Source organism: Setaria italica, chromosome II (assembly GCF_000263155.2).
Source record: "Setaria italica strain Yugu1 chromosome II, Setaria_italica_v2.0, whole genome shotgun sequence".
Classification (NCBI taxonomy): domain Eukaryota; kingdom Viridiplantae; phylum Streptophyta; class Magnoliopsida; order Poales; family Poaceae; genus Setaria; species Setaria italica.
The window spans coordinates 22,612,332-22,625,463 of NC_028451.1; the positions used below are offsets into that span (position 1 = coordinate 22,612,332).

At 43.7% G+C, this 13,132-nt stretch overlaps 1 protein-coding gene across 1 annotated transcript in view; it reads right to left on the reverse strand.

Annotated features, from left to right (window-relative positions):
- Window positions 1–5,056, reverse strand: part of LOC101781946 (DNA-directed RNA polymerase 1B, mitochondrial) — a 10,346-nt gene extending 5,290 nt beyond the window's left edge. Inside the window, exons 1-11 of the mRNA XM_004956346.4 lie at window positions 4,110–5,056; window positions 3,309–3,524; window positions 3,076–3,209; window positions 2,529–2,595; window positions 2,373–2,431; window positions 1,946–2,063; window positions 1,442–1,555; window positions 1,213–1,344; window positions 716–1,132; window positions 256–306; window positions 65–135 (exon numbers count right to left, since the gene is read on the reverse strand). Of these exons, the coding sequence (XP_004956403.1) occupies window positions 65–135; window positions 256–306; window positions 716–1,132; window positions 1,213–1,344; window positions 1,442–1,555; window positions 1,946–2,063; window positions 2,373–2,431; window positions 2,529–2,595; window positions 3,076–3,209; window positions 3,309–3,524; window positions 4,110–4,967 (2,237 nt within the window). The 5' untranslated portion in view covers window positions 4,968–5,056. The remainder of the gene's footprint in view (window positions 1–64; window positions 136–255; window positions 307–715; window positions 1,133–1,212; window positions 1,345–1,441; window positions 1,556–1,945; window positions 2,064–2,372; window positions 2,432–2,528; window positions 2,596–3,075; window positions 3,210–3,308; window positions 3,525–4,109) is intronic.
- Window positions 5,057–13,132: the final 8,076 nt, after the last annotated feature.

The following is a 13,132-nucleotide window of genomic DNA, read 5'->3' on the forward strand; positions in this document are numbered from 1 at the left end:
AGATGCTACATGTTCTGAAAGCAAATGAAGACTACCACATGCACCTGACACATAAAAAGCATACCTGGTAGCTATTCCTGAGTAAACATCTGCAGGCTTCTCTCCAGCAACTAAGTTGACAGCAATAGCTCCCAACTAGGAAAATTTTCATAAAAATGTTACTAAACTCCGATATACATAATTAGACAGATAGTTACATGTAGCAACAAAAACAATCTTAACAAGAGAAACTTAATCATTCAGGCACAAACTAACCTTATCCCTTCCAAGAGCTGCATAGTGCTGAAGGCCATTACAAGAACCATCCTAAGAAAAAGAAAAGCATATATCAATTGAGTTCTGGCCACATACAAGTACAGCCGATGCTAATGTTTGAACATGGTAATCAACCATGGACCATTGTAAATGTCATATGCTCAGCGTCATATCTGAATTTATCCATACAAATAAGCATATTCAATACACATTGGGGTACATGAGCCCTACCAAATCGAAGGCAAACATGCGTGTCACACAAGGAGTATGATCAACTAATTTTCTATCAGGAACTCAGATAATATGAATGAATATAGTACTCAACTGTTCACTCTATTCCTATGTTGCATAGATTCGTTCTAAAAGATCAAATACTAGAGTAAAAGACAGACAGATGATCCTTTAGTTTCTCTACAAAGAATTGAGAAGGAAAATGATCGCTTGAAGACAATATATATACCTGGTGCACAGGAATATGTGATATCGTTGCTTCTGGAGACGGGCTTCTTAAAGCTTCAGTAAGATTCATGCATACTGCCAGGCACTGGAACGGATCTTCAGCCCCAAGCCACCATCGTTTGCCTTCTAAAGGCCTATCAGCAGAATCAAATATTTCCTCCAAGTGATTCTCAGCAAATGCAATTCGGCCAGCATATGATAACTTATCAACACCACCAGCATACAAATTTGCTAGGTGTATCTTCAGCCAGCGCAAGCCTGACTCGCCAAGTGGACGACCTTCAGCAAACTCCAAAACCCCTCGACAAAGATCTGAACCCAAGTGGTTCAGGTAAGGATGCATTGGGTAAGCACGACCTCTAAAATCAAGGTTGTGTGGATAGTAAAATCCCTCCTCATCCTTCATTTTTCGAGCAACCTGCAACCAATATGTGTGCATTAGAATAGATTGTGGCACCTCAATGGATAACAATAGCAATACCCCTTATAGTCTCTTACAGCAAGTTTCAGTTCAACATCACATCTCTGAGAATGCCTTTCACTGTTTCCCTTCTTAACTGACCTCGTGTGCCACCTCCACTTCTTTAGCACAGTTTCATCTTCAGTGTCAGGCTTCTCAGGTAATGGAACCTGAGTATATAAAACATGTCAGCTTAGATTCAAAACTATCCAGCACTATCAAATCAAGTCATAACACAATCTCATGACAAATTAAATGGCAACTCACATCAGTGCGATCAACCAGGTCAGCAAGCCGGCCACCACTTGACCATATTCTGTCAATGATACTAAGAACTCTTTTGTTAACCCTCCACTTCGTGCTCCCAAGAGTATTCAAGGCCTGAAACCAACAAGACATCGAAGAATGAAACCTGAGATACAGATTGCATAATTATCGAATTTTATGCACCAACTGGTTAACCCAAAATGAAGGGCGTCACGTCTAGGCTCCACCGTCCTATGATGTGGACCCAAGATAGCTCATAATTGTTGCTTTCTTATAATTGTGTTATCTAGGTCACGTATTCAGGACCACTGGCTCTTAAACTGTGTAAGCTATACACTGAATTCATGGGCCAAATACAAAAGGAAGCTATATACATAAGGTCCATGCTACACTCAGCATAAATAAAAATTGAAATGTACATAAGCAGCTAAATGAATTTAGGAAAGTATTCTTCACACGATAATATTCATCTAATCTGCACAAGTCAGAAACAGTAGATTGTACCTCAAAAACTGATTGCATTTGTTCCCTTGGAGCCCTTTTAACAGCCTCCCTCTGCTGCCGAGCACCATGTGTGCGCATCACATAGGATGGTAAAAACAGGTGTGCTCCCTTATCATATCTGGGAAAAAAAAAGGAGTACCAAACAGTCAGTAGATAGCTTACAGTTTGCAGAAATAAGAAGCATAATGTTACTAAAAGATAGGAATAAATTCACTACTTATTCAGAGTGATAGAAATATGGCATGACCAGACCACATCCTGACTAATCAAAAGTGATTGTTCTACCGAATAAGGATATACTACTCATCAATATCAATATATAAGCAGCATCACTTAATAAAATACAAAGTTCCAAACCGTCAAAATTTGTTAAGATGCATCATATTTACCAAGAGAATGTTAGAGAAAAAAGGCAGCAAATACGAACCCTGTCCAACAGATTGGGGGAATCAACATAGGCATGTATGGAATGACCATGTGTTTTGCCTGACAAGGAAAAACATGCTCCATTACGTGATCAAGGAATGAAAAACTAGGAGAAGCATTCCAGTAAAAATCAAGACATGTAGAAAGGTCAACTAACTGTTCTATCTAGGCCTTGCCGAACCAGTGGATCACACTTGATCACACCATATCTGCGACTATGTTTCCTGTTCAAATAAAAGACAAGATATAAATATATATTAGGACGAAGTAGCAAACTACTTTTAGGACAAGAATGTATTAAGCTAGTTGTCTTTACAACTAAGTTGGTGTATGCCCAAAAAAAAAACTAAGTTGGTGTATGCCCCAAAAAAAACTAAGTTGGTGCTGTATGTTTCAATACAGCTCTGAAATTCAATGAAAAATAGTCTAAACTAGCATATCACCAGCATTTTACAGCAGGCTGCCCAAATGATCTTTGATTGCCTTTCAGCACATGTACGCTAAGCATAGTTTCTAAAAGGTGCCACAAATTATTTCAATAAATAGCATATAGAAGAATATGAGCAGTCAATTTCACTAAAAGTTATCTAATCAAAGCATTTCCTAGCTAAACCAGAGGGTTAATCCAGTGGCAGTACAGATATATGGAAATGTTGCATCAGGAGTCAATCTTAGAGTAAATGAAAACAAGATAACATTATTACTGTTGTTCTTTAGGCACCGTTCTCATTTCATGTCTGAAAGCAGGGCGGATGTCAGGCAGACCATCTGATGACTGGCTAGCAGGTGGCTGTATATGGGCTGTTTCAATAAATAGCTCAATCAAACGACTGCCAACCTGCAGAAAAGCAAAGGACAATAGAAAATGCCGTAAGTCAAAACTGCAGCTGAGAGTAAAACGACGGATGAGGTCAAATATCTAACGCGGGATTCATACTTTCGCATGAGCATCTTGACCCCATGGCCTGGAATCATCTTGATTCTTCACTATCTTCCTTACTTGCCTTAGCTTTTGCTTTTTCATCAGATCAGTGACTTTCTTTCTTAGACGCTGTTGTTCTTTGGCAATATCCGAGTCAAAAATTTCTTCTTCATTTTCCTTTTCTTTGTTGCTTTTTTTCCTTGTCTTCTCTAGAAATCTGTGGATTCGAACCTAATGAAGGATGAAAAGAAACAATACATGATGGTTTATCGGCAACTGATACCATAACAGAAAATGTTGCCAACCAAATAGGTGGATTAACACCATTAGATTGCTATAAACTTAACAAGGTGAGTTCAAGCAGAGAATATGAAGTTGCCAGACTATCATGTTTTCCAACAAATTACTAGCATATCAGCATAGCAATGACACTACCCTTAAATCAATCCAAGAAGCAATAGTACACAACAACTATCCAGTTAATCCAGTTAGTTAAGTATTGCACTTTTTAACACCTCTTTCACTTATATTTATATATTAAAGTGGAAGGCTTGTCTTCACACCCACTACTGTTACACAAATTATCTATGGTGGATATAATCATACATTAATTGAAACAATATTACTTCCCAGTGGTGCCTAGCTAGATTACTTCAATGGTATAAAAGCAGTCAACCTCTACCAATGTTCATGGACCTTACAGTAACAATAAGAAGAGGCATTCGCTAATCCCTGAGACAAAGGCTAGTTTTGGAATGTAATTGTACAACTGTAAGCAAAGAAACAAGAAGTGGCCTCTAAGAAACAATTGCACACCTCATGCTCAATAGCCTCGCCAATCTGACACGCCGCCTGAATGACTCGAACACTCCCGTCCCCACTGCCAGTCATGAGCAGCCCCATGAGCTTGTGCATGGTGATGACAGCCATCATATCTGCTGGGAGCATGTTGAAGTAGGGTCCATGTGAGGCCCGGGACCCGCGGTTCGCCACGAGCTCCTGCTCGGCGGCGATCTGGTCCCGCAGCGGCTCAAACCATCCTAGGAAGAGCGACTTGATATAGGGCAGATTGGGTGCAAGCTTCTGCTCGCACATGTCCGTGAGGAGCTCGCGGTACTCCTTTGCGGCCTGCTCCCACGCCTCCGTCTCGACGCGGATCTGCCGGCGACGCAGGGAGGCGTATTTGTGGTAAGTCATTCCGTGCTCCTCCGCCGCCACTTGCGCCTGCTGCCCGCGCCTGTTCCGCCGATGCCGGTCACGGTGGTCTCTCCCGGATGCCCGCTGCTCCTCCATCGGTGGAGGAGGTTGATTCTGATTCGGCTGCGTCCGAACGATCTCGAGCGCGTGGTGTAGCTCCTCGGCCTCCTCCGATGACACCGCCTCGGCAGCGGCGGAGGAGGAGGCGAACCACCGCGGGTCCTGCTGCCACGGGGGCAGGCGCGGGGACGGGAGGAGACCAGAGGCCGCGGGGAGGAGACGACGCTCGAGAGGAGCGTGCGGGGCAGCGGCGCGCGGGAGTGGGGAGGAGGAGAGGAGGGCGGATGCGAGGCGGCGGGCGGGGAGGCGGCGCCACATGAGGGGCGATGCGGCTAGGGTTTGGGGGGTTACGGCGGGAAGCGGAGAGGATGTGGCGGGAGAGACAGCCGCGGCGGTCGGAGCTGGGGCGGGGAGCATCAACTGGAGGAGGACATGGGGGAATGAGGCAATATGGCGCCGCCGCCGCCAATGGAGAGAAGGGTTGGGGAACGGGGAAGAGCCGACTTGGGCTCGGGCGGCTAAAAACCCTTGCCACCTAGGTGCTTGATTTCGGGGTTTGAGGTGGAGAATTTTTTTTTTCAGAGCATTACCTCTCTCTCTAACTTGCTTTAAAAGAAAACTTACATCTAACTAGTTCCGATTCCTGAAAAAACTAGTTTTAGTATTGCTTTATTATTTAGAAATGCTATCTTATCCACGTGCCAATTTGTTACTCCATTCCGTCTCAAAGTATAAGTCATTTCTAAGACCCAAAACGACTTATAATTTGGAGCGGAGGGAGTAGCACTTTCAAAAGCTAGTTTTCCATCTCAAGAGGTATTTTAGAGTGAATTAGCAAAACGTGCAAATTGATACACGAATTTGTCAAATGTATGCATGCACGGTCATCCTGATAGGTAGCGTGGATGATTTTATACATATAATCCCCAATCTTGATCCTCATTTCTCATCTAATTCTTAGACGGTTTTATTCTTTGATATTTTAGTGTAATTTACTCCTATTAGTCTAATAATTTCTTGGAGGGTATATGCACGTAGGGTTTAGTTGGGTGGTGGGGACCGAGACCTATTAGTGGTCCATGGGTTATAAAACAAAAGGACGTAAGGGCCTAAATCAAGCTAGGGAATCAATGTACACTTAGAAGGAAAAAAAGAACAAATATAGGGGACTTATCTGCATAAAATCGACCGACAATGCCATGCCATGTCTGCAGCATCATCGCACTGAATTCTCAAAACTTGGCAATCTAGGTCCGGATTACATCAGGAATTCAACGATAACTAAGAACATGCTCCCTCTATTTTTTTACACGTCATAAAGTCACGTGTCCAACTTTGATCAAAATTATAGAAAAATATAACAACTACCAAATATATGCACTATCAAAAATATTTCATATAATTCAATGCAACAAATTTGATGTTGTTGATGTTTTCATATTTTTCTATAAAATTGATAGAAGTTGAACAAGTTTGACTTAGGACAAACCTAATGTGACATGCATGTATATGCACACAGGGTTTAGTTGTGTGGTGGTGATGAGGACATCATCTGCTCGGATACAACCACATTAGCAACTTTTGATTCACAGGTGAAACAATTCTTTATCATAATTGTATTTGATACATTTGATGAATTGATGCTGCACAATGATGTGTGTTGATTGTCATTTTCAAAAATTCATACGTAGATCAAAAAGAGTGTTAAACATACATAGAAGGCATGGAGGACCAAAGAAGTTGATTGGAGGCCAAGTCCAAATATTCCCAACGTTCTCCAGCAAGCCACCACGTCACTTTTGGCCCATGGAAAGAAAGAGATCAAATCCAACATATTTTAGGGCTGGATTCGGACTGCAGCACTGCGCCAACTTGCGACGGCTACCACGACCTCATCTGGACTAAGTTTTGGGCGTTCAAGTACTCTTTGTAATCCTTATGAAGTCTTTTTTCATATGGATTTGGACTCATATCCATATCTTTCCTGAGGCGGCCGTAATGATCAAATTACTACCAAGAGGTTTTTCTATCAAAGGTGTTGCGTCGCCTTATTTTGGTTCGATAGGCCTTGTATCAAGTCAGGTCCAATAAGGACATGTCCTAGGGTTGGAGCACGACACCAAGACCCCCCTGGTCATCCTCCTAGGTATTAATAATGATTAGAACCACCACAAACATATTGTGTTTTGTTTTGTTGAAAGTTTAGCCATTGCTACTTCCTTGTAGACGCGTGTGTCGACTAGACCATCTGTTCTACTCGATTCAGAACCCCAACTTTGTGAGTTCAGATTGGTTTTTATCTTCATATTTGCAATTGAGTTGCTTGTTCTACTTGTTCCTCGATTGCTTGCAGGAATTACCCTAGTGGTTTGGTTGATCGTACTCCATAAGATCACAGCGACATTGGAGGTGATGTATCGGTTGCTAAGACGCAGCATCCTTGGATGGTTGTAGTCGGGCCGTGAACCTCATCTCCATCCTTAAATCGAGTTATCCACCTTCTCTCATCGAAAGATCGAATTCAACCCAACAGGTTCATATCAGTCTTGGCCTAATAACTCGGGTAATCAAGTGGACTGCGTTGAGCGGGTATGGGGGTATGCAGCACCTCAGATATAAATGTGCAGCTTAGTGTACCACTGGTGCGCCGGTACAGGGCCTGAGGGTCAATGCGCACTGGAGAACCATTGGAAAAGCCTCGTAGCACATCCTATGCCAGCATATATCAGGAGTGTGAAAGTGTCTAATCAGCACGGCGTGACGGGAAGCGCGACTCATGGGTAAAGTTGTACCACTTCTGCAGAATGTGATATGATCTGATATATCAGCCATGCTCATGGGCAAGAGCATCCTGGACACCTCACATGGATAGTTGGATGGATGGTTTGGTTTGATCTTTTGGGCTTTTATCCTAATAGGTTGGGCTTGGGAAGCTTATCATATTTTAACTAGGTTCTCTAAATAAAATTTGACCAACTAAAATGGACGCTTGCAGTCCACCAAATACAGCCTCGCTTGATCAAGCCTTGCATCACCCTTACCTCCCCACCTCTCCTGAGTACCAACCATAAGTGTACCCTTGGATCTGCGCTTTCGCCAAATAAAGTGATTATTATTATTTATGTAGTTTTCCTTTTAGACCTACAGGTCATTTCGTAATAATTTAAACCCGTGATGTGGTATTGTGATACATTTTGATCAACTGATCCTGGCTTACATAAAGATGACATTTGGTTTATTTCCTAAATTAGGTGTGACACTGTTGTCAAACATGATGTTGCTAGTCACTCAGGCTCCCCAACTTGTAGTGGTGCTGCTATTCCGATCCAACCGCTTCGTCAAGCTCTGCTTGACAGCCCCTTACACGGTGACAAGGCCACATCTCCTCATGAGTCGCTCATGGTTCCCTTGAGTCCCTTCGAGCCCGAGAGTGATGAAGGGAAAGTCAATGTCGACTCATCTGTTGCAGAGCAAATTCCTTCAAAGACTATTGATCTCAGCCCGCACCTTTGAAAAAGAGGATTCTTGCTCTTCTTCGGGCTCGTCTTCGTCGTCCTCCACTTCTGGCACCTGGTAGTGAGCCACACTCTCGGCCACGGTACTAGCCGGTCATGGCTCCGATGAAGACGATGCTAATAGCAGTGGGTATATGGTTTTGCGGGATCCCAAATTTGCTGCTGAGCGTATTGGAGCCCCCAAGGATGCTAGTCTTATCGGCGGTCAAGTGATTGACTTTCTTTCCCTTCAGAGTGGTGGCCATGAAGGCCAGTTCCTCTCCGAGGTCGGTGACAAGTTTTGCTTTCCCCACGATGAAGAGAAATTTGGCAAACATGACCTGGACACCATGGTTGAGGCCTGCGGTGATCTTTCTCTTAAGAGCTTCATCGCTGCTCAATGTGTTTCTTGTAAGCTTTGCTAGAAAGAGTATGAAGGACCTTTGTCTGCTAAATATGTCACCCTTTAGACTCGCCTTTCTAAACTAGAAAACCAATTGGCCTCGGAGACAACCCACACGAGCAACTGATTGCAGACAAGGAGAAAGCTGACGACAAAACCACGAAAGCTTGAGACAGTGCTAAGGCCCTTGGAACTGAACTTGATCATGGCATTTCTTCTTGCAACTCCATGAAGAAAGACATTGAGGCGTTGACGAAGAATTTATCTAAAAAGGACACAGCTTTACAGGAAACTCAAAAAAAGCTCTCGCGCTACCGCGCCTGCCATATTAAGGGTGCCGAGGGTCTCTGCAACGACATTGTTCGCGCCCCTCATTCAGCATTGGCTCGTGCTCTGTTGTTTAGTTTTATGACTGGGTCAGTGTCTGCTTCGAATTGTTGTGTAAGAGTGGGAGGATGTTTGGTGAGCTTAGTGCTGCCGTTGGCGTTCGGGCCCTTGCAAACTTTGTGTATTCTTTGTTCCCTTCAGATCGTCCTTTGTTGGAAAAGACTTTGAGCAAAAATGACATTCGGATTCTTGGAAAAGCCTCTCATGTGTGGCCCTTGGACGCAAAACTTGCTCCTAACCAGCTGCCTACTCTTCTAAAAAATATTTCGAAGAACTTCAGGCTTAACTTCTTCAAGACAAGGGGTGGCCAGCTTACCTGTGACGAGTGTGAGCGTCTTTGCGATCAGGTTTGTTTTTCATTTGGACTACTTCTTTTCTTTTACTTTTCGGGTACTCTTTCGTGCTTCTTTTTTTTACATTCTTTGTCGCTTTTCATTATGTGTTTTGAACAGCTAAGGAGTCACCTTCAAACTGAAGTCTCTGCTCATCTTGCCGTGAAGCATGCTGATCGTGCTAGGGCATCTTCGTCCAAAGGTCCTGGTGACAATGGGATCCACTGTCACTTGAACTTTGTGACAAGGCTGACTCACCCGAGATTCCTTCGACTGATGCCGTTACTGTCATCCATCCCTCATCATCTGCCGCTCCGACCACACCTCCATCTATTGCTTCTCAAGAGCTGCCTATTGTGAATGCTGCTACAACTTCAACTACCCCACATGTCGCACTGACTGTCCCTGTGGAAGGATCTCCGAAGCTCCCGGAAGTTGGCGCGTCTTCTGCTTTGCCCCATGACAATCCAAGCAAATTTGCCAGTGTTATTGCCCCAGAGCCTCATCTGGAGGTGTGATACGTCGAGTTGATAGCAGAGAGTATATTTTGAACAGTTAGTGTGTAATGGCATGTAACTAACTTGAGCACCATCCTGTGCAGGTTACCGAAGGTGTGCTTCCTGTCATGCTACATTATGATAACTACTTTGTGTCTTCTGGAATTTGGACAAGTTTCATGCTCGCCATCCCAACATCTCCTTTGACGATTTCTGGTCTTACAAGATTTGTAAGTACGAGGAGCATAACTCCGAAGCCAAATCTTTTTTCTCTCGGTTTTCTAGTGACCCTGTTAGGCATTCTAACACTCTTCGTTTTCGTTCCGCGACATGCACCATATGGCGGATAGAGAGAATAGCTTTGGATCCTTTTAGCACTGCCAATTATGGGTTGCTGGATCCGAAGCCTGAGCCCTTGGTCGAGAGGGTAATAGGCCCCCTCAGTATATTTACCGAAAGCCTTCATCTCTGACCGACATAGATAACATACAAATGGAGAATTTAGCAAACTCTTCATTTGAGTAGAACTCTGATGTCCCCCCCCCCGCCCTTTGGGTGCAGGGAACATGCCTTCCGATGAAGAGTTGTAGTTATGGCCAAAGGTATCATTGATGTTGTTGTTCTTCGTGTATTGGCCGAGGCCTGTGAACTTGTAATAAATGAGGACTGAGTTGATGTAATAAAGTATTTCTTTGTGAGTGATGCAATTTGTTATCCTGTTTTCAATTTGTACTTTGCATGTTTTTATCATTGTTTTATGCGAGATGTATTTGTGTCAAAGACCTTCGTTTTGTACTTCAGAACTCCCCCCCCCTCTCAGGTGTTTAGCGCAAAGGAGTGAGTGTGAAACAAATGTTCTCGTAGCCCTTCATGGCTTTTACTCTTTTACCGATGCCTTTCTCTAGGCCCGTCGGGTATCTTTGCTCGCTTCGTGCGAGTATATTAATGCCCTTTTCTAAACCCCCTGGGTTGTTGTTCTATTTCGCATTTGTGACTAAGTGAAACGATGTTCCTTCGTAACCCATCGCGTGTAGGGGGGATCATCTTTTACTTAGAGTGGTCATGATTGACCTCTGCACCGAAGACAATGCCACTTCGCTTTACGAATAGGTTGATTGCTTCGATGGTTATACTTCTCGTTTTGGGGGTACCTTGTTTGTATTTCGCAAGGGGTTTACATGGGTATCCACCTCGTTAAAAACCTCACACCCCCTCCGATCGTTGAGATCTTTGAGGGCTTCCCCCGTGAGGAAAAGAGTACGGTCCCTTCAGAATTACATTAGGAAAGAGGTACATAAACTGTAAGAAAAAGAAACTAAGAAAAAAGATTCCTAAGATACATAGGTTCTACTACTCTTCATCCTCTCTCAAACGAAGTACTTTTGGAGCATGTCTTCATTCCATGTGTACGGGTCCTCCTTGCTGTTTAAGCTTCTCAGTCTGAACGCCGAAGGCCTCTGGGTTTGCATTGCCACGAACGTTCCTTCCCATTTGCCTTTCATTTTTCCTTTTGGTACCCTTCGGAGGATCATGTCTCCTAATCTGATGCCTCTATGCTTTATTTTCTTGTTTCGCCACTTCATTGTTTCCTCTTGATAATGTTCAAGGTTCTCCGCTTCTTGCAGTCTTACCTCTTCAATGTTATCCACTGAGACTCCAAAGTCCTCTTTCTTCAACTCTTGTTCTATCCTCCAGGACCCATGTTTGACTTCTTCTGGTGTCAATTCTTCTTCTCCGTACAACAACTTGAAAGGTGAGAACTGTGTTGTTCTTGCGTCCTTCGTATTGTGGGACCAGATGACTCTTGACAGCTCTTCTACACATTTACCCCTCGGGAGATCTGTTATATTTTTCTTGATGACTACAAAAATGATTCCATTTGCTCTTTCCAATGCCCCGTTTAATTGCGGGTGATACACTAAAGCGAAGCATAACTTCATACCTAGCTGGTGGCAGAACTCTTTGAAATCCAAACTATCGAATTGCTTTCCATTGTCAACTGTTATCTCATAAGGCACTTCGAAGCAACAGGCAATGTTTTGCCTAAGGGACTTTTCAATTGTTCCTGAGGTTATATTATGTACTGGTTTTGCCTTGATCCATTTGGAGAAGTACTCAACTGTAACAATGGTGAAAGATAAGTTCTCCTATGCAGTAGGTAGTGGCCCCACTATGTCAATGCCCCATCGTGCCTAAAGCCAAATCGGAGGTATCAAATGTATCTCATTTGTTGCAAACTTCCTATACGGAGCATGCCACTAGTAGTTACTACAGTTTCGGACTACTTCATGTGCATTTGCTACTACCGAAGGCCAATAGATACCTTGCTTGAAAGTTTTGCTTGTTGGGATACGAGGTAGGCTACACTAGCGCAAATCAAAATTTTCTACAACGTAAATCAGGAAAACTGTCGTATAAGGATCACGGGATTACCACTCGACGCAATGATGCAGAAGATGTAGATTCGCGTCGATGCAGCAAAGTCAATCAGTGTAGTCGTAGGTAGTCGATCACGTCGACGTCCAGCAGCTCCTCAGCAGCTCGTCCACGTGCAGCAAGATCGCCCTCGTGCCGCGGCTCGTCTTCGGCTCGTCGGCGGCTCATCGTGGCTCATCGGCGGCTCGTCCAAGTGCTGCAGGCGCAACACCTCCAAGGTATCCACACGTGCAGGGAGAAAGCATCGCAAGCCGGACTGCTAGGTCTGCGAGTTGCAACAGGTGAGGGCGTGGGAGGCGCAGTAGATGTGTTTCGCAAAAAGGTGCAAACCCTAGGGCGCCCCCACCCCTTTATAGCATGCTTCTTGACAAACCCGAAGGCTACCTTTATAACTACCCTGTGACGGCGTAGCGTTTGATAGCCCCTAAGTAAGTCGATCCACATCTTGAGTACATGCAACAATCTCAGGTCTAAGGACAAAGCGTATATGTTGTGTAAAGAGAGAACTACTTCTCGTGTTGGGTCAGTCCTAGCACATGTCTCCACATGTGCCCACATTATTAGTTCAACATCTCCATGTCCATGACTTCTGAAACATAGTCATCAACTAATATATGTGCTAGTCTAATATTCATGTGTGTCCTCATATGAACTCCGACTAGGGACAACTTCAGAATAACCATACAAGTAAAGAGTTTCACATACAAATCACATAATTACAAATCAATTCAAGTAGCCTTTAATGGATATTTAAGGAACACAATATAAATCATGGATACAAATGGAATATCATCATCTCTATGATTGCCTCTAGGGCATACCTCCAACAGTCTCCCACTTGCAGTAGTGTAACCTGTTACAACGAGCTCCTCCTCACCTCCATAGACGAGGAACATATCTTTAGTCCTTCTCAAGTACTTAAGAATGTTTTTCACCGCTGTCCAGTAACTCTCACCTGGATCAGACTGGTGTCTGCTTGTCATACTTATCGCATATGAAACATCTGGGCGAGTACTTATCATTGCATACATGA